Source organism: Acanthochromis polyacanthus, chromosome 1 (assembly GCF_021347895.1).
Source record: "Acanthochromis polyacanthus isolate Apoly-LR-REF ecotype Palm Island chromosome 1, KAUST_Apoly_ChrSc, whole genome shotgun sequence".
Classification (NCBI taxonomy): Eukaryota; Metazoa; Chordata; class Actinopteri; family Pomacentridae; genus Acanthochromis; species Acanthochromis polyacanthus.
In genome coordinates this window covers 36,629,400-36,654,719 of record NC_067113.1, presented here as the reverse complement: position 1 = coordinate 36,654,719, position 25,320 = coordinate 36,629,400, and the positions used below count along the sequence as shown (strand labels likewise).

Here is a 25,320-nt window from a genome sequence, read left to right as displayed (position 1 = left end):
TTACTGCAGGCTCAGAACCAGATGGTTCTTTGTGGTCATTTTGCTTCTTCTAGTGCAGATTTTGTGTCTTTTTGTGGTGATTTTCCAGCTTTTTTAGTCATCTTCATTGCAGTTTTTCCCAGAACCCAGACATGTTTCTCCTCCTAAATGTCGTGGTTCTATCTGCTGGACTGATGAAGTTCTGAAAAAGTCCATTAAAAAGTGATGAATCTGGACCTGCCTCTATGGACTTGAAGGACCTGGAGGTCTTGTTAAATCAGCAGTTATTCAGATGTTATTTCAGATGTGGTGACTGTGGTCCAGAACGTTCCAGCCTCTTATTGTTGGTGTTTGTTATGTCCTCCTCCAGTCGGTAATATCTGATGTATCTCTACTCGGCAGTGAGGAGTCGGAGCTTTGCAGGCTGAGCTGCTCCACAGAGAGAAGCTCTGAACATCCTGAGGTCAGAGCTGAGACCTGAATGTTGGATCCAATCCAGCTACAAAGAACCAACCAGAACCAGAGCGCTGAGATTTACATAAAGCTGAACTCATTCTGAGCACACCTGGAACATCGTCTGAATAACAAGTGGAGCTGTGATCTGCTAATATTTTATACACTCTGTGTTGTTTTTATTCACAGAGAGCAACATGGAAAGCTGAAGTCTGGAGAAACAAGTCGAGAAGAACCAACAGAAACCACTCCATCTGCTGAAGGCTCCGAGCGGCCAATCACAGCGTCCGATATTAACCAGAATAAAGTCTATGTTTATCATGTTAGTCTGAGTTTCCAGTGACTCCGAGAACTCTAAAGGAATCACTTAAACACATGAATCTTTATCACAATCCTGTGCTTTGGTTCCTTCATAGATTTATAAAAATCTGCTGGATCATAAACAAACAAATGTTAAGATTCAGTTAAATTTGTCCATTTCCTCCGCGTTTCCGTTCTTTTGGTTTCAATCTGCTGGTTTATCTTCAACTCCTCTGGACTCTATACCTACCACCAGGCATGGAGGTGGCGGTATCTATCAATTTACCTGACTCTAGTCTGAGTCAGAAAGACCACAAAAGGAGCTGAACTGTACCAGTTCTAGTGCTGTTCACCTCCATCTGCGGTCTTTCTGACTTGGTTCTTCAGGTTCTTGATGGGTCTAAGTCAGGACTTTGGGGAGACCAGTCTAGAACCTTCATTCTAGAACCTTCATTCCAGCCTGATGGAACCATTTCTTTACCACGTCTGATGTGTGTTTGGACTCATTGTCTGGTTGAAACATCCAACTGTGTCCAAGATCAACCTTCTGCTGATGGTTTTAGGTTTTCCTGAAGAACGTGGAGGTGATCCTCCCTCTACATTATTCCATTTACTTTGTGGACAGTTTTTAATTATTTTAGACATGTTTTAGTAGGACAATAGTTGGATGAATTTATGTCCATGTAGACATCTCTTCAGTCAGTTTAGGCTGTTCATCAGTCAATTTGTGCATCAACTGAGGCAACGTTTGAGTTCAAGTCAGTGACTTTCTTCTTCAGATCTTTGCTGAGCTCCTCAGACTTTCTCCCATAGACTTTGGGTCTAATGAGTGGATCTGATGGTTCTATTTAAACTGGATCAGAGTCAGCAGCTGTGGTCGACTGGAATCACTCAGGAGAATCTAAGAGGTCATGAAACTAAGAAAACCTGATTAAAACAACGTTTCACATCCTCAAACCTGATAATTCAAGTTCCTGTTTGTATATTCATCATCCATGTGTCCAGAAAATCTTTAATAAATCCATAAAAGAACCAAAATTCTTGATTGTTTCAGTGACAAAGATTCATGTTTCAATGGTTCCATCAGAGAAAATTAAGAGTTAAAGCTGTTGGTCCCTCCCTCTGATTTCACCCCTTTATTTGTGCACGCGTGGAGTACATGAGAGGAGTGCTGCAGCATCTCGCCTGTTTTGCTGTTTTCCCCTCTTCTACATTTAGTACATTTAGTAAATAATAAAGGAATTACGTTAGAATGCTGCATTGAGTCTAACTTGTCCTAATACCAAAATAACATGAATCTGCTAGGACGAACGAGTAAAGTTTCAATATGTGATTACACTCGTGTATCCCTCTGGATGACGTTGTTTATCAAACTTAGTGCATTTACGCGTGTATATGTGTTACATTGTTTATTTATTTCTATCTAGAGTTCAGAATTGCATGACTCCTCTGAAGAAGAGTATGTCCCAGACGCCCCAACATCTTCCTCCAGAGGTCGGGCATCTAAACGAAGCCGTCAGGCGGGCTATGGAGGCCGTGGTCGGGGAGTGACGCGAGCACCCCGAGCCAAAAAACGTCCTGCAGCCTCTTGGCCTGACTAGCCGTGGGATTGGTAACTTTTCTGGAAGTTGCTGATCCCTGATGCTCTCTCCTCCACAAGCAAAACAAATGTGCGTGCGGTTGCGTAGTGCGTAGCTCGCCCACCTCTGCATGGGCTTGCTTGCTGTGCGCGTAACCGTTGATTGACAGCATGACAAAGCTGAAGCTCGAACTTGATTGGTCGGCAGCGACCGGCGCTTTTTGGAATAACATGGGGGTCTATGAGAGGAAGGCGGAGCTCAGGAATAAATTTTCATATCGCGTTATTCTAACTTTATATTATAGTATCGAACTAGACTAACACATTTAAGCTTTGTTAAAAAATGATACATAAATTGAAAACAAACGGAAACTCCGGACAGCAGCTTTAAAGGAGTCACTGAAACTTCAGACTGATGGTAAACACGGACGTTATGGATGAAACTTTAGCTCAGCTGAATACCTGAGAGAGAGAGAGAGAGAGAGAGAGAGAGAGTGAGTGTGTGTGTGTGTGTGTGTGTGTGTGTGTGTGTGTGTGTGTGTGTGTGTGTGTGTGTGTGTGTGTGTGTGTGTGTGTGTGTGTGTGTAGGTCTGTAGTGTGTGTTTCAGTGTGTGTTTGTTGGAAGCGTTGACTGATTGAGCTGCAGTATGTTAATTAGAATCATGACCCTTCAGAAAATAAAAACACATCGATATGATTCCGTCCATCTCAGCTTCACCCAGAGGACGAGAGATGAAATCAAAAGTATTGATGAGACCAGAGGAGAAGGAGGATGGATGGATGGAGGACGATGGAGGAAAGGAAACAGGAAAGATGGTGACTGGGAAGGAAGGAAGGAAGAAAGGAAGAAAGAAAGGAAGGAAACAGGAAAGATGGTGACTGTGAAGGAAAAGAAGAAAATAGAAAGAAAAGCAGATGAAAGAATTTAAAAGAGGAGCAGAAAAAGGAAATTAAAGGAGAGAGAAAGAGAAAGAAAAAGAACAAAGGATGAAGGAGTGAAGAGAGAAACAAGAAGCTGATGAAGAGAACATGAGAAAGGAGCAAAGTAGAAGACGACTCTGTACTGGTGTTACTGGTGGCGCTGCTGGGAACGGACCAGCATGCACTGGGCTGCTTCCAGCTGCTTTGATGTGAACCAGTGGAGCTCCAGAGGGACTGGAGGTCTTCTGGGAGCCTGAACTGATCTGATCTCAGCTTCAGCAGATAATTACTGCAGCTGACAGCTTCTGAAGGACGACGCTGATGGATTCAGACTGGAACTCCCGACAGACGCTCAGCCTCCAGATTAATACGTTACAGAGCAGCTCTGATTCCATCAAACACGGCATGGAGCTGAAGAGCTGCTGCCGCCCTCAACAACTTCTATCTCCAGATCAGCAGCATCTACACTAGAGGTTCTACTGCTGCCCTCAACAAGTTCTCCAGAGGAACACAAGGATAATCAGAGAACAGCACCATCTACGTCTAAGTTCTGCTGCTGCCTTCAACTTCCATCTGCAGATCAGCATCTACACTGAAGGTTCTGCTACTTTAAACATGTGATCTACGTGTGATCTACGTGTGATCTACGTGTGATCTACGTGTGATCTACGTGCGATCTACATGTGAGCAGAAGAAGACAAAAACAAAACCTGTAGTTTCCAACAACTAAAAAAAGTTTAATAAAATAATTACCTCTAGTTCTTACAGGCGGTTCATTTTAAGTTATTCTCTGTAATGAAGGGATTTTATCATCTTAAATTAATGATTTTTTTCTCTAGTTTTAATTCACATTTGAATGGATTCACAGCATAGTTGTTATTTCTTCAGAAACTTTTACTTTACTTGATGTTTTGGTACTTTTTAGCCTATTTACATTTTTAAATTAATGTTGAGATTATTAAACACATTCTTCCAGGAATAAACTTGAAAATACACTTTCTGAAAGTGGTCTGAGTATTCCCTGATAAACCGACTCCGTCCATAAACAGACAAGCTAGCTGTTAGCGGTGAGCTCATGGTTAGCTGGAGGCCTCAGGAGCTGCTGTTTAATGAACCAACAGTCTGTGGAGGAACTTCTCAGCAGCTGCTGAAGACCAGAACCAAAGCTGAAATGATGAATTCTCTGCAGACGTCCACAAACATTCTGGGGGGATGGAGGTGAGCAGCTAATTTAAACAGCAGCTAAAGTTATTATAGCGAAGACGTGAAGGAGTCACTGCTGGGACGAAATGACACAACTGGAGGGAAGGAAGTGGATTAGAAATTCATTAAAAGCACTTTTAATAGAAAACATGGAGCCTGAGCTGCTGATTTCTGACGACGGAACGGACCGAAGCTGCTGACTTCATTTAGTTCAGGTTTAGATTAGTAGAAATCTGAGTCTGGAAAGAGAGAAAGAAAGAGAGAGAAAGAAAGAGCGATGGTTTCTGTTTGTTTATTAAAACCGTATATTAGAACCTTTAAAAGTTCTCCTGAAGGTTGTGATCTTTGATTTTAAAGCTTGAATGAATAAATTGTCACTAGAAGAAATATTCCAAGAACTGAAATATCTTCATTTTAAAAACATTCTGAAAATGTTTTGCAAAGTTCTAGCAACGTTTCCAGCAGGTAGTTTTAGTCCTTGTAGAGACAGAAGAACGTTCTCTAAAGATCTCCTTCTGTTTAACTAGAGCGTTGATATTTCCTGATGTTCTCCAAACATTTCCTCCATGTTCTCCTGTGGTTCATGTTGAACTGTGTTTCTGTTTTCATTCACATTTTAAAGTTTCACATCAGAGACCGTTAACGGAAATAATTCAGCAGAACTCAATTTTCACAATAAGAGTTTGTCCAGTCTCGACTTTTTTGTTTTGTTTTTGTGGCAACAGCTGATTTTGTTTCCATCTTCTTCCACTGTTTCCTACAGTAAACATAAACCACAGGGTTAGAGTTAACCCTACTAACCATAAAACCATGAACCTACTAACAATACTACCCCTACTACCCCCAACCCTACTGACTCATAACCACAGGGCAACTCCATTAATTCCCCAACATGGCTGACAGTTTTTTAAAGTTATTTTTCTTTTGTTAGATTGGTTCATAGAGAGACAGACAGGACAGTAGAGAGGAGAATGGGGGAAGACCTGCAGCGAAGGAGTGAGCTGGAACCAAACCCGGTCCTGTTTATGGGTCTCCTGCTCAGCCAGTTATCCAGCTAACCAGCTAACCAGCTAACCTGCTAACCGCCTAGCTGGTCGCTATCGCTAGTTTCATGGGAATGGGTTTTGTACATTTTATGGCTAGTAAAGAACCAAACTTCAGCAGATTTACCATGCAACACGGTTCTTTATCGGTCTGATCCACAGATTAAACACGTCTGCTGAGGTTTGGACTGAAAGTCGTCTTCCATCTGAGTGCTGAGCAGAACTCTGGTTCTAAACCTTTTTATTCAGCATCTGAGTGGATGTCTGGATTTATCAGCAGCAGCAATGATCTCAGTAAAGGAGAGTCTGTGTTTATCTGCAGAAACAGAAACAAGATGATTTGGTCTGTCGGCGTTCCAGCCTCCTGCCGGGACAATCAGACGATGTCGATGGGACTCGTCTCCTGCAGCTCTCCATCGGCCGGCATGCCGCAGAGCCGCCAACACGCACACACGTGACCGCAGAGCCTCCAACACACACACGTGACCACAGAGCCTCCACCACGCACACACGTGACCGCAGAGCCTCCAACACGCACACGTGACCGCAGAGCCTCCACCACACACACGTGACCATAGAGCCTCCAACACACACACGTGACCATAGAGCCTCCACCACGCACACACGTGACCATAGAGCCTCCAACACGCACACGTGACCATAGAGCCTCCACCACGCACACACGTGACCACAGAGCCTCCAACACGCACACGTGACCATAGAGCCTCCACCACGCACACACGTGACCGCAGAGCCTCCAACACGCACACGTGACCATAGAGCCTCCAACACGCACACACGTGACCGCAGAGCCTCCAACACACACACGTGACCATAGAGCCTCCACCACGCACACACGTGACCATAGAGCCTCCACCACGCACACACGTGACCACAGAGCCTCCAACACACACACGTGACCATAGAGCCTCCACCACGCACACACGTGACCATAGAGCCTCCAACACGCACACACGTGACCGCAGAGCCTCCAACACGCACACACGTGACCGCAGAGCCTCCAACACGCACACACGTGACCGCAGAGCCTCCAACACGCACACACGTGACCGCAGAGCCTCCAACACGCACACACGTGACCGCAGAGCCTCCACCACGCACACACGTGACCGCAGAGCCGCCAACACGCACACGTGACCATAGAGCCTCCACCACGCACACACGTGACCACAGAGCCTCCAACACGCACACACGTGACCGCAGAGCCTCCACCACGCACACACGTGACCGCAGAGCCTCCAACACGCACACACGTGACCGCAGAGCCTCCACCACGCACACACGTGACCGCAGAGCCTCCAACACGCACACACGTGACCTCAGAGCCGCCAACACGCACACACGTGACCTCAGAGCCGCCAACACGCACACGTGACCATAGAGCCTCCAACACGCACACACGTGACCGCAGAGCCTCCAACACGCACACACGTGACCGCAGAGCCTCGAACACGCACACACGTGACCGCAGAGCCTCCAACACGCACACACGTGACCGCAGAGCCTCCACCACGCACACACGTGACCGCAGAGCCTCCAACACGCACACACGTGACCTCAGAGCCGCCAACACGCACACACGTGACCGCAGAGCCTCCAACACGCACACACGTGACCCCAGAGCCTCCAACACGCACACACGTGACCGCAGAGCCTCCACCACGCACACACGTGACCGCAGAGTCTCCAACACGCACACACGTGACCGCAGAGCCTCCAACACGCACACGTGACCATAGAGCCTCCAACACGCACACACGTGACCGCAGAGCCTCCACCACGCACACACGTGACCACAGAGCCTCCAACACGCACACGTGACCACAGAGCCTCCAACACGCACACGTGACCATAGAGCCTCCAACACGCACACGTGACCATAGAGCCTCCAACACGCACACACGTGACCACAGAGCCCCCAACACGCACACACGTGACCACAGAGCCCCCAACACGCACACACGTGACCATATAGCCTCCAACACGCACACACGTGACCATAGAGCCTCCAACACGCACACACGTGACCACAGAGCCTCCAACACGCACACACGTGACCACAGAGCCTCCAACACGCACACACGTGACCACAGAGCCTCCAACACGCACACACGTGACCACAGAGCCTCCAACACGCACACACGTGACCATAGAGCCTCCAACACGCACACACGTGACCGCAGAGCCTCCACCATGTGTCATCATGTGACCACGGCAACACACAGACACCGCACATTGAGGCCATCAGGTTTCTGGAAGCTCCTCCGATGTTTCTGGAAGCTTCTCTCCGTGTTCCAGCTTCAGACTCCTCATTAATCGATCCCAGCTCTGGTGTTTGTCGGCTTCCTGCCTCATAAACTTTCATGGAACACATCTACGTGAGGTGGACTCCAATGCAGAGGAGACTCGCTCCGACGTTACAAATGACTCCAGATGGAGGTCAGAAGGTGGAAGTAAATATTCATGTCCAGCAGCAGAGGACAGACAGAACCAGACAGAGGTTTAAACCACAAACATCTGAACAAACTCACTTTGTTCAGTTTGTTTCTGACAGTTTCAGGTTTATCAAATCCTCCACTGATCAGAGTTTAAACCAAACAGGTGAACTTGTTTGATCCGTAGATGTTTAACATTTAATATCAGCGGTTTTAATCTGTTTGATAGGAGGCATGAGGAGTTCAGTAAAACCTTTGCATCCGTAGATGTTTAATGTAATATCAGCGGCTTCCTGGAGGAAAACTGAGCCTTCATTAGTCGTACAGGCTGTTGTTCAGATGATTGGAGGAGACTTCCTGTTGATGAACAAGCTGATGAAGATTCATCTCCTGCCTTCAGCTGAACTTCCACACTCAGTTTAACTGATCATTAATAATCCATCTGATGTGGTTCTGGTTATTCCTAATCAACAGCAGGTCCGGTTCTGTAAAGCACTTCAGTAAAACTGAAGAGGAGAATTTATTTCCTGTAAACAGCCAAATTATTCTGCTGGTTTTAGTCCGTTTAGAACAGGGGTCGGCAACCTTTAACACTCAAAGAGCCATTTCGATCCGTTTCCCACAGAAAAGAAAACACCGGGAGCCACAAAATCCTTTTGGCATTTAAAATGAAGACAACACTGCATATATCGCTTTTTTTTTTTTTTTTACTTCTATGCCCTTGTTAATCAGTCGTGATTAATTAATTACAAAGTCTCTAATTAGATATTGTGAATGTCTATTTAACTTGTAAAATCTATTTATCTTAAGCTAATAACTTTTCTCCGGTAAGTCGCTGCCCTATTTTCCAAGACGACACTCCTCTGACTCTCTGACCTGCTGCCGTGTTCTTGCAGTAACGTGTATTATCCTATCATGAGTACTTCTGACTCAAAGACAGACGTGTCTTTCTTGGAGTGGAGCTTTAATATACAGGCTTGCCATTCTTGAGTACAAAACGATGTGAAACTACAGGCGTTGCTTCTCCATCTCCTCTGCATCAACCTTGCGCTCTCATGTCCCAGCCAGGGGAAAACCCCAGCAGCACATCCGGTGGAGTGACACGTCAAAATAAGAGCGGTAATTTCACAATAAAACTCTCTATATTAAAATGCATTGAAACGCGCCTGAAAGGCAGAACAATTTATTTTCCAAAGTTACAGGGAGCCACAACAGAGGGCTGAAAGAGCCGCATGCGGCTCCGGAGCCCCGGGTTGCCGACCCCTGGTTTAGACTTTAGAACCCGACAGAACCAGAAGAAAACGGGTTTAATGACTCAGCTCTCCTCTGATCGACTCCAACAAACTGGACTCAGTTCTGCTTCTAGTTCTGGTTCTGGTTCTGCTGGATGATTTCCTCCAGACTCCTCCTTCATTTCCTCCATTTGTGAATCATCCGTCGCCATGACTACACACTGCTCATTAAGCAGCTAATCAGCTAATTAGCAGCAGACTGAGCGCGTGCAGCAGACGAGGTTCTCAGCAGCACAGAGAACGTTTGGAGAATTAACTTTACTTACAGTCAAATATTCTAAGTGGGTCAGCTGACGTTCTTCTAGAACCGCGTATGTTTATTCAGAACCAACAGAGCTGAGAACCGTCCAGAACAATCCAGAAGCAGCAGCAGTGAGGCGTTCAGGGACCACCAGGTGCTGAGCTGCAGGTGAGTCTGACTGAATTCTGAACTTCAGCAGCTCTTTATATTAAACCACAATAAATAATAAATGAGATTTATTCAGATTTAAATTAATAAAAATTACTAACGAGGAGTTGAAGCTGAAGAACATGTGGCCACTTTATTAGGAACACCTGAGAGCTCAGGTTCATTAAACTCAGATTTAGCTGAAAAGCTTTTTGGAATTTCCACAGAATGTTGGTGGTTCTAAAATACAGACTTGTAACCCAGAATTTAAATTAAATGTTAGACTTTTTTTCATAATGTTCATTTTTTCTTGACTTTTTGCGTTTCATTCATACATTTCAGTTTTTTTTTTAGAATTCTGACTTTTATGTCTTTCATTTTATTCTTGACAGTTTTTGGACTTTTTCTTCATAATTAGAACATTTTTCTGGAGGAGAACTTTGATCAGAAGTCAAACTGTAGAACCTCTCAGAACTTTCTGGCTGCTGATCTGAGAGTTTTAGCAGTTTTTAAGGTGGATTATTTTATACTATCTTGTTTTATTTGACCTCTGACCTGCTTCTCGTCTTTAAATGAAGCTAACTATGAAGCGTCTGTGTTGACTTTTACTGAGAAAACTTATATTTCTGATTCCTGAAGTTGAAAGAAGCAGAAACATTTCCAGACCATGAAGCTCCGACATTTATCCATCAGATCATCACTAGTCTGAATATTGATCAGCTGATCTGCTCTGAACAGAAGCAGGAACTCGTCGCTGAGCAGAACCCTGGACAGTTCCAACAGAACCAGAACTCCTGAGGTTCTGATCCCAGCTGTCTGCAGGAAACCATCAGCAGTATTTAGAAGATTAAAGTTAGAAGGTGAGAAATGAAATAAAGCTGAAAAAAATGAAACAATAAAACATGAAGCAGCGTCTTTATGGCGCTAATTAAATCCCCAGAGCTATTGACATTTCACCATATTCAATATGACAGATATGACTGATTAGTTCAGCCGCCTCATCAATAATCCGTCTGCCAATCAAACGTGACCTTTAGCAGGGAGGTGATGAATTAACGGGACCGACCAATAGCAGTGCTGCGATCCATCAACACGCCGGCTGCAGCAGGACAGCGGCAAGGAGGACGTTCTGCTGAGAATCCTCCTTTTATTACGTCTAATATATTTACATAGAACACGCATGTCACTGCAGCAGGGGAACACGTATGTCACTGCAGCAGATGAACACGCATGTCACTGCAGCAGATGAACACGCATGTCACTGCAGCAGATGAACACGCATGTCACTGCAGCAGGCCAACACGTATGTCACTGCAGCAGGGAAACATGCATGTCACTGCAGCAGGGAAACACGCATGTCACTGCAGCAGATGAACACGTATGTCACTGCAGCAGGGAAACACGCATGTCACTGCAGCAGGCCAACACGTATGTCACTGCAGCAGGGAAACATGCATGTCACTGCAGCAGGGAAACATGCATGTCACTGCAGCAGGCCAACACGTATGTCACTGCAGAAGGGAAACATGCATGTCACTGCAGCAGGGAAACACGCATGTCACTGCAGCAGATGAACACGTATGTCACTGCAGCAGGGAAACACGCATGTCACTGCAGCAGGGAAACACGCATGTCACTGCAGCAGATGAACACGTATGTCACTGCAGCAGATGAACACGCATGTCACTGCAGCAGGGAAACGCGCATGTCACTGCAGCAGATGAACACGTATCTCACTGCAGCAGGGAAACACGCATGTCACTGCAGCAGGGAAACACGCATGTCACTGCAGCAGGGAAACATGCATGTCACTGCAGCAGGGAAACACGCATGTCACTGCAGCAGGGAAACACGCATGTCACTGCAGCAGATGAACACGTACGTCACTGCAGCAGATGAACACGCATGTCACTGCAGCAGGGAAACACGCATGTCACTGCAGCAGATGAACACGTATCTCACTGCAGCAGGGAAACACGCATGTCACTGCAGCAGGGAAACACGCATGTCACTGCAGCAGGGAAACACGCATGTCACTGCAGCAGGGAAACATGCATGTCACTGCAGCAGATGAACACGTATGTCACTGTAGCAGGGAAACACGCATGTCACTGCAGCAGGGAAACACACATGTCACTGCAGCAGATGAACACGTATGTCACTGCAGCAGATGAACACGTATGTCACTGCAGCAGGGAAACATGCATGTCACTGCAGCAGGGAAACATGCATGTCACTGCAGCAGGCCAACACGTATGTCACTGCAGCAGATGAACACGTATGTCACTGCAGCAGGGAAACATGCATGTCACTGCAGCAGGGAAACATGCATGTCACTGCAGCAGGGAAACATGCATGTCACTGCAGCAGATGAACACGTATGTCACTGCAGCAGGGAAACACGCATGTCACTGCAGCAGGGAAACACGCATGTCACTGCAGCAGATGAACACGTATGTCACTGCAGCAGATGAACACGCATGTCACTGCAGCAGGGAAACACGCATGTCACTGCAGCAGATGAACACGTATCTCACTGCAGCAGGGAAACACGCATGTCACTGCAGCAGGGAAACACGCATGTCACTGCAGCAGGGAAACACGCATGTCACTGCAGCAGGGAAACATGCATGTCACTGCAGCAGATGAACACGTATGTCACTGTAGCAGGGAAACACGCATGTCACTGCAGCAGGGAAACACGCATGTCACTGCAGCAGATGAACACGTATGTCACTGCAGCAGATGAACACGTATGTCACTGCAGCAGGGAAACATGCATGTCACTGCAGCAGGGAAACATGCATGTCACTGCAGCAGGCCAACACGTATGTCACTGCAGCAGATGAACACGTATGTCACTGCAGCAGATGAACACGTATGTCACTGCAGCAGGCCAACACGTATGTCACTGCAGCAGATGAACACGCATGTCACTGCAGCAGATGAACACGTATGTCACTGCAGCAGGGAAACACGCATGTCACTGCAGCAGATGAACACGTATGTCACTGCAGCAGATGAACACGTATGTCACTGCAGCAGATGAACACGTATGTCACTGCAGCAGGCCAACACGCATGTCACTGCAGCAGATGAACACGTATGTCACTGCAGCAGATGAACACGTATGTCACTGCAGCAGATGAACACGTATGTCACTGCAGCAGATGAACACGCATGTCACTGCAGCAGGGAAACACGCATGGCACTGCAGCAGGGAAACATGCATGTCACTGCAGCAGGCCAACACGCATGTCACTGCAGCAGATGAACACGCATGTCACTGCAGCAGGGAAACACGCATGTCACTGCAGCAGATGAACACGTATGTCACTGCAGCAGATGAACACGTATGTCACTGCAGCAGGCCAACACGTATGTCACTGCAGCAGATGAACACGCATGTCACTGCAGCAGATGAACACGCATGTCACTGCAGCAGATGAACACGTATGTCACTGCAGCAGATGAACACGCATGTCACTGCAGCAGATGAACACGCATGTCACTGCAGCAGATGAACACGTATGTCACTGCAGCAGATGAACACGTATGTCACTGCAGCAGGCCAACACGTATGTCACTGCAGCAGATGAACACGCATGTCACTGCAGCAGGCCAACACGTATGTCACTGCAGCAGATGAACACGTGTCCAGGTAGAACAGGAGGAAACAGGAAGAACATCAGCAGCTTCTCAATCATTAAAAAGAAAAACTTCCCCTTCTGTTGATTCTGAACTTATCATAAAGCTATCGAACCTCACGGAAACACAAGCAGCTCTTCTAAACATGATGATTTATTTTCTTAACTCTGATGACTAACAGATGATCCACCAGGATGAACAACAACCAGCTGAACTTCAGCCTTCAGTACCAACAGGTGAAGATCCAGCTGCTGTCAGGGTGAATGAGGTCCTGACATGAAGATCTGTGGAGCCTCAGCTGGACTTTAGAGGAATGCTTGTGTTCTCAGAAGGTGTTTATTCAGATGTTAGTCAACAAAGAGACCAGCAGGTGATCAGAGCTTCCGGATGAAGACAGAAACAGAGACAGCAGCGACTGTTCTGAGGAAAGAAAACCATCTAAAGGTTCCTCAAAGAGCATCAGAAGAAAGGAGGAGAACGTTCAAGTTTGAAGTGATAAGGATCATATTTTACCTCTATCTTCCTCCAGACGTCGGGTTCTTTGTCCTGACTCTGGATGTCCTCCAGGAGTCTCTGGACCAGACCAGAACATCCCCGTCCGTCCACCGGGGGCGCCGTCAGCCGTCCATCTGTCCGTCCTTCCTCCTCCTCAGACTGCAGCTCGCTCAGCCGACCCGACTCGATACTTCCTTCCAGAGGCGAGGACGAGGGACTGAAGCGGGTCAGCAGGTTCCTTCTGTAGGGAGCCTGAAGACAGAAGCACCTTCAGTAACGGTTCTACAGAACCAGAAAACCAGAACCAGAACCTGCCGAGGCTTACCAGCACCGGCGGAGGAGAAGGAACGTTGTCTGAACTCTCCACGTCGTCCACCAGGTCCCAGTTCAGCTCCGTCAGGTCCCAGTCATCCACGTCCTGCAGCGCCGAGTCTCCGGGTCTCTGCAGGTCCAACATCAGCCGGGTCAGCTCAGAGTTCACACAGAACCATCATTTACAGAACCAACCACAGAAATGGACTGGGTCAGAATCATTTACAGAACCAGAACCAACCAGAGGGATGGACTGGGTCAGACTCTCCAGCTTCAGGGCCAACATCTCCGTTTTCCGGAGCTGAGCAGGAAGAGCCAAGAACTCCTCGGACCCGAACCAGTGCTGCCGGTCTGGACTGGTTCTGGAGAGCTGGGCCCCCTGTGGAGGCAGAGAGGACATTTAAAAAAATAATAAATTAAAGACGACATCCATGATCAGAGGTTCAGACGTGTTCAGAGCCTTTACTGCAGTAAAACTACCAACAAATACCTGAAATACTGCATTCCTGCCTTTAGTGAGTACCAGAGGGTCGTCTGCAGTAAAGCGTTGTTTAGTCCCTCTGATATATCAGATTATTATGAAAGTTTCTGTTGAAGATTCATGGACCTTCTGACCTTTCTGTTCTAGTTTTATTTTTATTTTAATGTTCTTGTGAAAAACTTTCTGATTTAGATTTTGCAAAGTGCTTTAAAAACCCAGATTATTATCATTATTATTATTATTATTATTATTATTGTTCAGAATAAATGTGGAATCGTGGTTTCATGTCTGCTGCAGAACAAACCACCTTCAGTCTCGGCATCTCTCATGTTGGTTTTAATTTTATTCAACAATATTCCTTTTATTTAACTGAACATGACTCAGTTTATAACTCTGACAGTCTGCTGCTGAATTATTTCCTGACTAACCGTCTCATCGGGTCGTTCTTCATGTTTAGTCGTGTTGGAGTCAGAAGAACGGTTTGGATGTTTAAAGATGAAGACATGATGATGATGCAGGTTTGTAATGAAACGTTCCAGCAGCCTGAACAGAACTAGTGTTTCACCTTGTGGCGCTTCAGGATCCAGACCTCCGTCTTGGGGGGCGGTCGGGGGTCCGAGTCCTCTCCGGACGCCTCCAGGTCTGAGGGCGGCTGCTCCCTGACGGGGGAGGCCGAGGAGTCGGACTCCTCGCTGGGAGAACGTGTCTCCTTTCTCCTGCTCTCCATTTGCTTTGGTTTTCCCTCCTCAGGCTTCGGGTCCTGGAGAGGCGGGGGGGCGCCGGCGGTCGGTCCGGCCCCAGATGAGCTCCTCCGGCCGGGCTGCAGCCTCTGGACGCTCCCCTCTGGGTGTCTGGAGCTCACACAGTGTCTCCTGAGGTTACGGCTGTTCATGACCTGTTTAGAGATGAAGTTTGGGTTAAAGGAGACGATCTGAAGCTGCTGGTTGTTAGACAGAAGGAGAAGATAAAGAAACAGATTCAGTTCTAGAAAAATGATCTCAGTCCAATCAGAGCTGGAACATCTTCACTGAGTGTCCACAAACACTGGAGACCTCTGGCTCATCTTATAGAAAACCACATCTTAAACCTTCTGATCTTCTCCACACTTTAATGGACTTTTTTCCATCATTTCTGAGCCTCAGAACTTCATCAGAACTTCATCAGTCCAGCAGATAGAACCATAACATTTAGGAGGAGAAACATCTGAGTTCTGGTAAAAACTGACTCCAGATGAGCTTAAATCATCCAGGAGTCTGTCTGAACCCGAGTCTGGTTTCTGATCAGAACCATTCTATTCTTTAGTTTGTTGACTCAGAAATTGGATCATTTTCAAAGAATTTAGGACAATTTTCATTTAATTTTCAGCAAATTTCCTGTAATTTTGGATCATCCGAGTCATTTTCTATTTTTTTAACTAATTTTGTGTCGTTTTACAAATCTTCAGTCAGTTTGGATCATTTTTGAGTGAATTCTGATTCATTTTGGACAATTTTCAACAAGTTTTATGCCAACTTGGATCTTTTCTCATCATTTGGGATCATTTTCAAGTCATGCTGGACTTATTTCTGTAATTATGGACAATTTTTGAGTAATTTAGGATAATTTTAAATGTTATTGTGGTTCTTACCGGGATGGATTTAAACTGATCTGGTGTCAGTTTTTCCCAGAACTCAGATGTTTCTCCTCCTAAATGTCATGGTTCTATCTGCTGGACTGATGCAGTTCTGAACAAGTCCATCAAAAAGTGATCAATCTGGACCCACCTCTATGGACTTTAAGGACCTGGAATGTTCTGAGACTAAACTTAAAGACTGGAAGCAGGAAAGGAGAACGTCCCAGAAACAGTCTAACTAAAGATCTAAAACACCGACATCATAAAACCCGCTCTAGCTTCTATAAACTGGTTCTGTTATTAAACCGGTTTATCTTCAGTAGATTCAATCTGCAGAAGGTTCTAAACTTTATTACGTCTAGTTTCAGATTTAAACATTTTAGATTTTATTGAGAATAAACACAAAGAGGACAAACCTGCAGACTCTCGTAGGACTGAGAGACGTGTTCTGGATAAACCGAGTCCAGTTCCAGCCAGAACTTGGACCGGTCCGGAGGATCCATGAGAGAGGGGGTGCTGCGGCTCAGCTCGGCCTGGAACTGGAGCCCCGAGACCGGACTGACTTCTCCTGATCCTCCCCTGGAGTCCGGCAGCAGGGCGGCTCTCTTTGGAAGCGACGGCTCGGTGCCGAGGCTGGAGGCCTGCAGGGGGCGCTTCACGCTGTCACTGAGGCTGCTGCATTGCATTGTGGGTAAAACACGGTGGTTCTGGTTGGCTGAGCCGGCGGTGGTGGAGAGGTCAGGTAAGCTGTGGTGGAGGTTGGACAGGTGGGACCCGCTCTCCTCCACTCCAGGGTCCTGGTTCAGGTCCTGGTTCGGGTCTTGTGGGTCGTCCTGGGTCCTGGGCTGGGTTCCGGGGGCGTCCTGGGTTCTGGGTCGGGTTCCGGGGGCGTCAGGCTCGTCGCTAGGACTGTAGTCGCTGAGCTCGAAGGCGGTGATGCCACAGTCCAGAGAGAAGTAGTCCTGACTGCAGCGGATGGTCAGCTGACCACAGTCGTCCACCTCCGTCAGGGCGTCCAGCCGGGTCTGCAGAAGAACCCATCAGAACTTTAGATTCACCGTATCTCACATGGTCATGCTACATGTCTAGGGTTCTGTACCTGGTGCTGGTCCTGGCTGAAGGCCTGCAGGATGTCCGTCTGTCGGGTGAAGTTTCCGTTGGAGTCCTGCAGACCCTGAAGCAGACGCTCCTTCAGAACCAGAACCGAGACTCTGAGCTGATGCCAAAGCAGCTGCACCGTCCTGAAGAACAGCAAACACAACAGCAGCCAATTAGCAAGAACCTTCTGGACCCAGAAAACCCAGAAAGAGTTCAGGTTGAACTGCAGGCAGTGTTTCCTCAGAGAGACTAGAATAAAAGCAGCAGAACCAGAGAACAGAGGAGCAGGTTGTTGGAGATCCATTCAGCATGGAGGAACATCTACAGATGATAAAAGTCTGGAAACACGGAGACAGAAAAACATCTCCAGCAGGAGGAGACAACAGTTCTACTGTTGGTAACATCTGTGGGACTCAGAACTGTCATCTTGAACACACTTTGATTCCTTTTGGACACATTGAAGGCATTTTGACCAATTTTTGAGTAAATTTGGAAATTTTTTGAGTAAATGTGGACAGGCTTCCACATTTTGGGCAGATTTTGAATGAATTTTGACATTTTGAGGGTTATGGTTGTTTGGACAAGTTTCAAATCATTTTGGAGACAGAAACATCTCCAGCACGAGGAGATAAAACGACTACAGAGACACAAAACGGCAAAAACAAGCGAGAAAATGACAAAAATGAGACACATGACAACAAAAACAGAGCAGAGAGGAAACATGTGGGAACATGGAGACAGAAACCATCTCCAGGATGAGGAGGTTTAAACGTTTCCCTGCTGTTATCTTCACTGTAATTACAGATATTATAGGTACTAGAATGAAGATGAAAGTCTCGGTGCATTTGGTTTTGTGGAGACTCACCTGATGTCTACGATGATGTTGACCGAGTACGACAGAAGCTTGAGAGAAAACTCCGTCTCCAGCAGAGCATGGATCTGCTCCACATGGTCTGAGATGTCCTCACAGATGTCCTACAGCCAGAGAAGAACATCACACGTCTGAGTAAACATCAGAAAATAACATCCACATTAGTCCAGGAACCGCTGAAAGAAGAACATCTGCTGCAGCTGGAAAAGCAGAAGTGGTCTGACGTCACGTTTCCACTTTTAAACGTGACTCAGTTTCATGTGGGAACATTTCCAGGTTTGTATGGAAGAACGTCCGTCTGTCTGTTACGGAACTAAAAGCAGACGGACTCCAGACAGAAATACCGGCAGAGAACACGAACAGACTGAGGAGGTTTAATAGCCAACATTTAACAGAAATCTACCTGAAAAACTTCAGGTTCTGCTGAGTGTAGCTGTATTACCTCAGGTCTGATCTGAAGTAGAAGAACCAACGACACAGAGTATAAATACTGATACAGGTGAAGTAAGCAAGGTAGAAAGTACCTTATAAGGTACTTTGTAAGGTAAAGTATTTGCATTAAAAAATACTTAAAGTATCAAAAATAAAAGTACTAATCATCCAGGACGGCAGACTCCACTCATTTTAAATAAATGTCCCGTTATCACCAGAACCAGGTGAACTTTCAGGACTTCAGCTCTGAAAGTCTGACAGGAGAAGATCTGCTTCTGATGTCGTCTTTAACGGAACCAAGAAGAACCAAACACTGAACCTGCAGCAGGTAAATGCACATTAAATATCATATTATTGATTACATCCACTGACCAGTAGAACATGATGAGCTCCTGTCTAACAGTGGAGGGAACGTTATCCTGGATCTACGAGGAACTTCAGCTTCTCAGACTGAACAACAGGAAGTATTTTACTCTGTGGATAAATCATCTCAAGGAGGTTTATTTTCAGGAATAATGAGGAACTCTGTGGTTCTGGATGATCAGAGCGTCAGGTTCTCTTTGCCCTGCAGAAAGTAGAACAATCTAAAATTAGAGGCTCTTTAAACAGACGACCCGAATCTGAACCTCTGAGTCACTGAAGACCTGGAAGTAGGTCAGAGCTGCTGCCAGCTGGAACCAGCATGGTTCTACTATGGTTCTACTGTAGAACATGAAGCTGGACTCTACGTTCTTCGGGTTCTCCTGACCCACTAACTCGACTCATCAGGTTCAGTTCAGCTTTTTCTGAACGTTTTGATCAAAAAGGTGAAATAAAGATGTTTAAAGCAGCTGACCAGTCCTCATTAATTATTAGATGATTATTATTTTATTAGAGCCAATAGGAGAGGAAATGGATTCTGGAGAAAGCTGTTGAGATGTTGACCACTTCTGAAACATCTGGATAATTCTAAAGTTTTGTGATTTTACACAAATGTTGAGCCTTTTTTGGTCAAGATTTCTTTGAAGTTTGTTTTCTTGATGTTTCCATGTTCATTTTGAGGACAGATTCAGTCATTGTGGTTCAGGTTCTGTAAGGAAACACGGCGTTCCTCAGACTGGACCTTCCAGTTTATCAGACCTCCATCAGGATATCTGGAGAAAACGCGAGTTTCATCCAAAGATCTCTCAGCTGGAGGAACAATCAGAAAGAGGAGCTCCTAACGAGCTCACGCTGTTCTTAAATCTCTCTGGATGCAGAAACGTGTAGAAGTCGCATTTAACACTCAGAGTTTCATCATGTCTCTGAAACAGGGAATCATGGCCGACGTCTTTCACAGCTTCAATAATTCACAACCAGCTTTCAAATGCTAAACAGAGAACCGACCCTTCATCTGAAGGTTAGAACATCTGGAGTCCTGGAGAACCTTTAGGTTCTACTAATAAATAATCAGAGACAATGCCTGAAATATAAAATGTTTAAATTATTTTACAAGGGCCAGGTGTTTTATAACTTAGTTCATGAAAATATCTTCTGCTCTAAAGCTCTTTAAATAGGAACATGTTCAGAACATAGAATCATCTACTGTTTCCAGACGATGCTAAACCAAATATCCAGGAAGGAAAATGACTCTACATCCATGAGGTTTATGAGGAACAGACTGAATGAATCCGATCTGCTGATTGCTGGTTTCATCTTTTAGGTGTAACTCTAACTAAAGATTAAATCACATTTCTGAGTGTTCAGTCCTCAGCTGAAAGAAAAAAAACCATTTAACACTCGACTGAAGGCACCAAACTCCTAAAATACATGGAGAAGATTCAGACGTTTCATCTCCAGACGTTTGATTTAAATCACATTAAACTGTTTCTGTTCTTGTTGTTTGGGAGATAAACAGGTTGAACAAACAGAAGCAGATATAGACTGAGCTTGTTTCTGGATTAAACTGAACGTTTCCTCGTCCTAACACACACTCAGTGCCGTGCACACTCACACACACACACACACTCCTACACACTCCGGTCACGTCCTCTGAAGACATGAGTTGTCGATCACAGAGTCCAAACATCCAGTCGGGTTTCTAATTGCCTAAAATCAATCCGGAGCAGCTTCAGCTCCAATCGCTGCTCGGCCTCATCATGCCGACATCAAGGGCTTCAGGCCGGCGCCGTCCAAACGGGCCGCGACAGCTCGGCCTCATCGCTCCCCTTGCATCCAATAACCTTCAAGTCCTCCACCAGAGCGCCGGGTTTTACCTTGGACATCAAATACCGGAGCTGCTTCTCCCCCTGGAATATTCAAATGAGCCGCTTCAAAGAAAGACTTTACAGTAAAATTTCAAAGCTTCACCAAAACACTCTGAGTTTAGACTCTGGATGAAGAAAAGTCAACAAAGCTCACGTTTAAACTCCGATCTGCAGAGTTTCATCAGGTCAGAGCAGAGACGGGCAGAAAACATGCTTCCAGGCTGATTTCAGGGAAAAAAAACACTAAAACAACAAAGAAACACCCTGAAATAACGGATTTTATTCATTACATCTTCTACTTATCTGACAGATTTAATGAAGAAATAATGGATTTTATTAAAACCAGACGTTTACCAAACATTTTCCTGGACATTTACTGAACGTTCTACTGGACATGTACTGGACGTTTTACTGGAAGTTTACTGGACGTTGATTCAACGTTTTACTGGGAGTAAAACTAACTGAAACCATGAAAAACTGACAAAACTACAGCAGACACAAAACACTGAAAACCCTAATTAAAAGACGGCAAGTCATCACTAAACGAAGCCAAATCATCACTAGAAGAATGCTAAACCACCAAAAAAGGCGCTAAATCAGCAGTATCCAGCAGCAGCTCTGCCCAGCACGAGGAATCAAATTAGGATTGACATCATTTCTTAGAAATGTGCACCTTGCTGTGTCTACACAGAGAAGAAAAGCAGTGTGTCTAAGTTTGATGGATGTAAGAGCAGCATCAGTCTTTTAAATGAACGATTAGCCTGTGGTGACTGTTCTGCACAAACTCTACTACGGCTACGACCTGAAGTGTCTCGTAAAGTGACAACGCTGCTACGATCCGTAGCTAAGTGCTACATGGCTACCTCCATGTACCCTGGGGAAGACCAACAACTCAGGAAAGCTAATAAAAAGGTTGCTGACCTGCTAGAAGATACTTGCCGGCTTTCTGATGAACTAAAGGACAAAGACGCTCTGCTGGCCAGGTCCATGGAGGTGGCCCACGAGCAGTGCATACGGATTGCCTCTCTCTCTGCGGCCCTCCAGGACACGGCACCCGGGGATCCCTCCTGTCCACGGCCGTCATCCTGCTCGACACCCAACCGCCAGCGATCATGGACAGAGGTGGTGATCCGGGGCAGGCAGAAGACTCCAGTCTTCTCGCCTCCACTCTCCCTCTTGAATCGCTTCATGGCCCTGTCGCAGACTGATGAAAAGCCGGCTGAGCACAGCTCCAGTGCTTTCCTCCACGCCCTCCAGCTCCAACGGCCTGGCGGCTCTCTCCGCTGCTGGACATCTAAACGGCCGCGCTCTCAGCTGGATCGGTGTCCCCGCCGGTCGCGGTCCCAGATCCGCAGCTGTCATCCCGGGCCTCGACCTCTGCTTCACGCCAGAGGCTCCTAGAGGAAGCTGTCCGGAGGCGTTCTGGGAGCCTCCACTGCCCTCGTACAATCCTGGATCCTCGTCCCGGAGAGGAGGCAGCTCCCTGCCATAGCAGCCATCACCACCCGGAGCCCATGGACCGTCTCTCCACCGGACCAGGGTCTACTGTCGGCACAAGGACCACTGCCTCTCCTCCCGCTGAGTGACCCGCCTCGGCGCTACGACGGAGGGACACTCGTCCAGCTTCAGCTACGGCTCCTCTTCCTGCCCGTCGCCCGAAGATGCAATCGAAGCGTTCCCCAGCTCCAGATGGAGGCGTTGCTGGCTTGCCCCACCGGTCACCTCGTCCTCTGTTCAGCCCCACAGCACTCATCGGCAACAGCACTGCCAGAAACGTTGGTTCCTTCAGCGCCACCACACGGTGTTTCCCCGGTGCCACCGTTGCCTTCATACTGAACAAACTCCCTGAGCTAACCTGGCAATATCCAGATTAATAATTGTGTAGTACTTGATAGTACTCCACAATATCAATCTGGGACCGCTCCATGTAAATCCGTTCGGAAGAAAGAGGCACGGATTGGACAATGCAACAGTATGTCCCGCCTCTGACAGGTTTGTTTTTAGCCAATCGCGGGATCTTCACAACGAGCGGAGCCAATTGGTAGATTAAACTCTGACCAAAACCCGTAGGTAAAAAAGCACAAACATCTTTACCATCCAGAAATGCACAAAGCGCCTCTCGTTGTTCTTCCTTCAAAGAAGCGATAGGAGATTCAGCTAAAACTGACTTAATAGCAGCATCTACACGATCGTTGTCCTCCGTTGCCGTGTTTGTTTTGATCTACTGGCGCTTGGTGTCGTCTTCACACCCGGATATCCCGCCCCACACACGAATACTGCTGCGTGATTGGCCCGTGCCAACTTGGTGCTGTACGAAAAGTGAAGGCGGGAGCGGAGCAAGATGGTTTCTTGAGAGATTTGTGAACTCACAAATATCACGAGAAATCAACTTGCTGGCAAGGTTATCCCTGAGCTGCTGCAGTCCACCCCAGCCTCCATAGCCATGTGATTATTCACGTTGGAACAAACAACACGACCCGGCGGCAGTCTGAGCTGACGAAAAAGGATTTTATGGATCTCTTCAGCCTTCTGAAAAGCTATGGTAAGTCAGTGTTTATCAGCGGGCCCATACCGACTCTGTCTCGTGGTGCCGAGCGCTTTTCTAGACTCCTCAGTTTGAGCGTCTGACTCCGGCACACCTCCACAGCCCACAACCTGAATATTATGGACAATTTTAATCTCTTCTGGAACCGCCCCGCATTTTATCGTCGCGATGGACTGCATCCAGCACACTGGGCAGCTCCGTTTTAACAGATAACATACACCATGACTGACTGCTAATAAGCCACGCCCACTCACCACACACCTCACTCACTCCCCCTCTGGCCACAGAAACACCAGACTACATCACCCATAACAACCAAACTGTTGTTTTTAACACATCAAACAGAACCCAGACTGTTTTTAGACCAAGAACCCTGCTTCCAGTAAAACACCAGGAGGAACGCACATTCAGTACGAGCATCAGTATGGCCGTGCTCAGCACAAAAAGACGCTAAATCACCACAAAAAGACGCTAAGTCACCACAAAAAGACGCTAAGTCACCACAAAAAGATGCTAAATCACCACAAAAAGACGCTAAGTCACCACAAAAAGACGCTAAGTCACCACAAAAAAGATGCTAAATCACCACAAAAAAGACGCTAAATCACCACAAAAAGACGCTAAGTCACCACAAAAAGACGCTAAGTCACCACAAAAAAGACGCTAAATCACCACAAAAAGACGCTAAGTCACCACAAAAAGACGCTAAGTCACCACAAAAAAGACGCTAAATCACCACAAAAAGACGCTAAGTCACCACAAAAAGACGCTAAGTCACCACAAAAAAGACGCTAAATCACCACAAAAAGACGCTAAGTCACCACAAAAAGACGCTAAGTCACCACAAAAAAGATGCTAAATCACCACAAAAAGACGCTAAGTCACCACAAAAAGACGCTAAGTCACCACAAAAAAGATGCTAAATCACCACAAAAAAGACGCTAAATCACCACAAAAAGAAGCAAACTGACGAGATAAAAGTCTGAATTACCACAAAGACTTCAAATGTCTCTAATTAATAATCATCAGTCAGGAAAAACTTCTTTGGTTTTATTTCTAGTCACAGGTTGAATATAATCAACTAAAGATGATAATAATCATTAAAACAAGTCATCTGATTATTGGAGCTCACACAGCTGAAATCCGTTAAATGAATGAAATCCTTCTGAACGTTCCCCTAGTGTTCCTCCAACGTTCCTCCAACGTTCTGGTTTTCTGTTTTCATCCATAAAACCCACAGACAGTTTGGAAACCTCTTCAGAGATCCACAAACTTAGATTCTTCACCTGATGTCGGTGATTAAAGGAATTAACTCCTTACCTTCCCTCCAGCCGCTCTCAGATCAGTGGTTTTAACATCCAAACAGGAAGTAGAATAAAGTTTTAAAATAAAGTTTCTTTACAGGTTGGAATCAGAAAGCTGCCTGCATGTGCTGCTGATCCACAAAGCAACAGTTTGACCTGCTTCTGTGGAGGAGGAGACAACAGCTGGAGGTTATTTTAGAACCAACACACACAACAACACTGTAACACACACACACACACACACACACAAACACACACAACAACACTTTAACACACACTACACTACAACACACACACACACCAACACTTTCAGTTTAACTTCCTGTCCTGATAAACCTCAGAGTCTCTGTCACAATAAAAGCCTGTCAGCAGATTATCTCAGGTTTATTGATTTTATTTTAACATTATTTATGAACTGGGCTGATACAACAATAATAATAATAATAACATTTATTGTTTTGCCTTCAAGATTTAAATCTCAGAACATTAGTCTTCAATGCCTCAGTAGGTTTATTTTGAAGCAGGGGAAGTCCATGTTAGTCCACAGCTACCTGTTACACACCTGAATGAACCCACATGGAGGAGTTCAGTGACACAGACTCTAAATCAGCAGAGTTCTGATGATTTCTGATTAAACTAAATGACCTTTTTCATCTGTAGCAGATCAGGAGAATCAGAATCAT

At 46.1% G+C, this 25,320-nt stretch overlaps 1 protein-coding gene across 1 annotated transcript in view; it reads right to left on the bottom strand.

Annotated features, from left to right (window-relative positions):
• akap6 (A kinase (PRKA) anchor protein 6) overlaps positions 1 to 25,320 on the bottom strand; it is a 176,834-nt gene that overhangs the window by 132,581 nt on the left and 18,933 nt on the right. The window contains exons 4-10 of the mRNA XM_051947550.1: positions 18,126 to 18,235; positions 17,262 to 17,403; positions 16,579 to 17,187; positions 15,116 to 15,445; positions 14,311 to 14,448; positions 14,083 to 14,199; positions 13,776 to 14,009 (exon numbers count right to left, since the gene is read on the bottom strand). Of these exons, the coding sequence (XP_051803510.1) occupies positions 13,776 to 14,009; positions 14,083 to 14,199; positions 14,311 to 14,448; positions 15,116 to 15,445; positions 16,579 to 17,187; positions 17,262 to 17,403; positions 18,126 to 18,235 (1,680 nt within the window). The remainder of the gene's footprint in view (positions 1 to 13,775; positions 14,010 to 14,082; positions 14,200 to 14,310; positions 14,449 to 15,115; positions 15,446 to 16,578; positions 17,188 to 17,261; positions 17,404 to 18,125; positions 18,236 to 25,320) is intronic.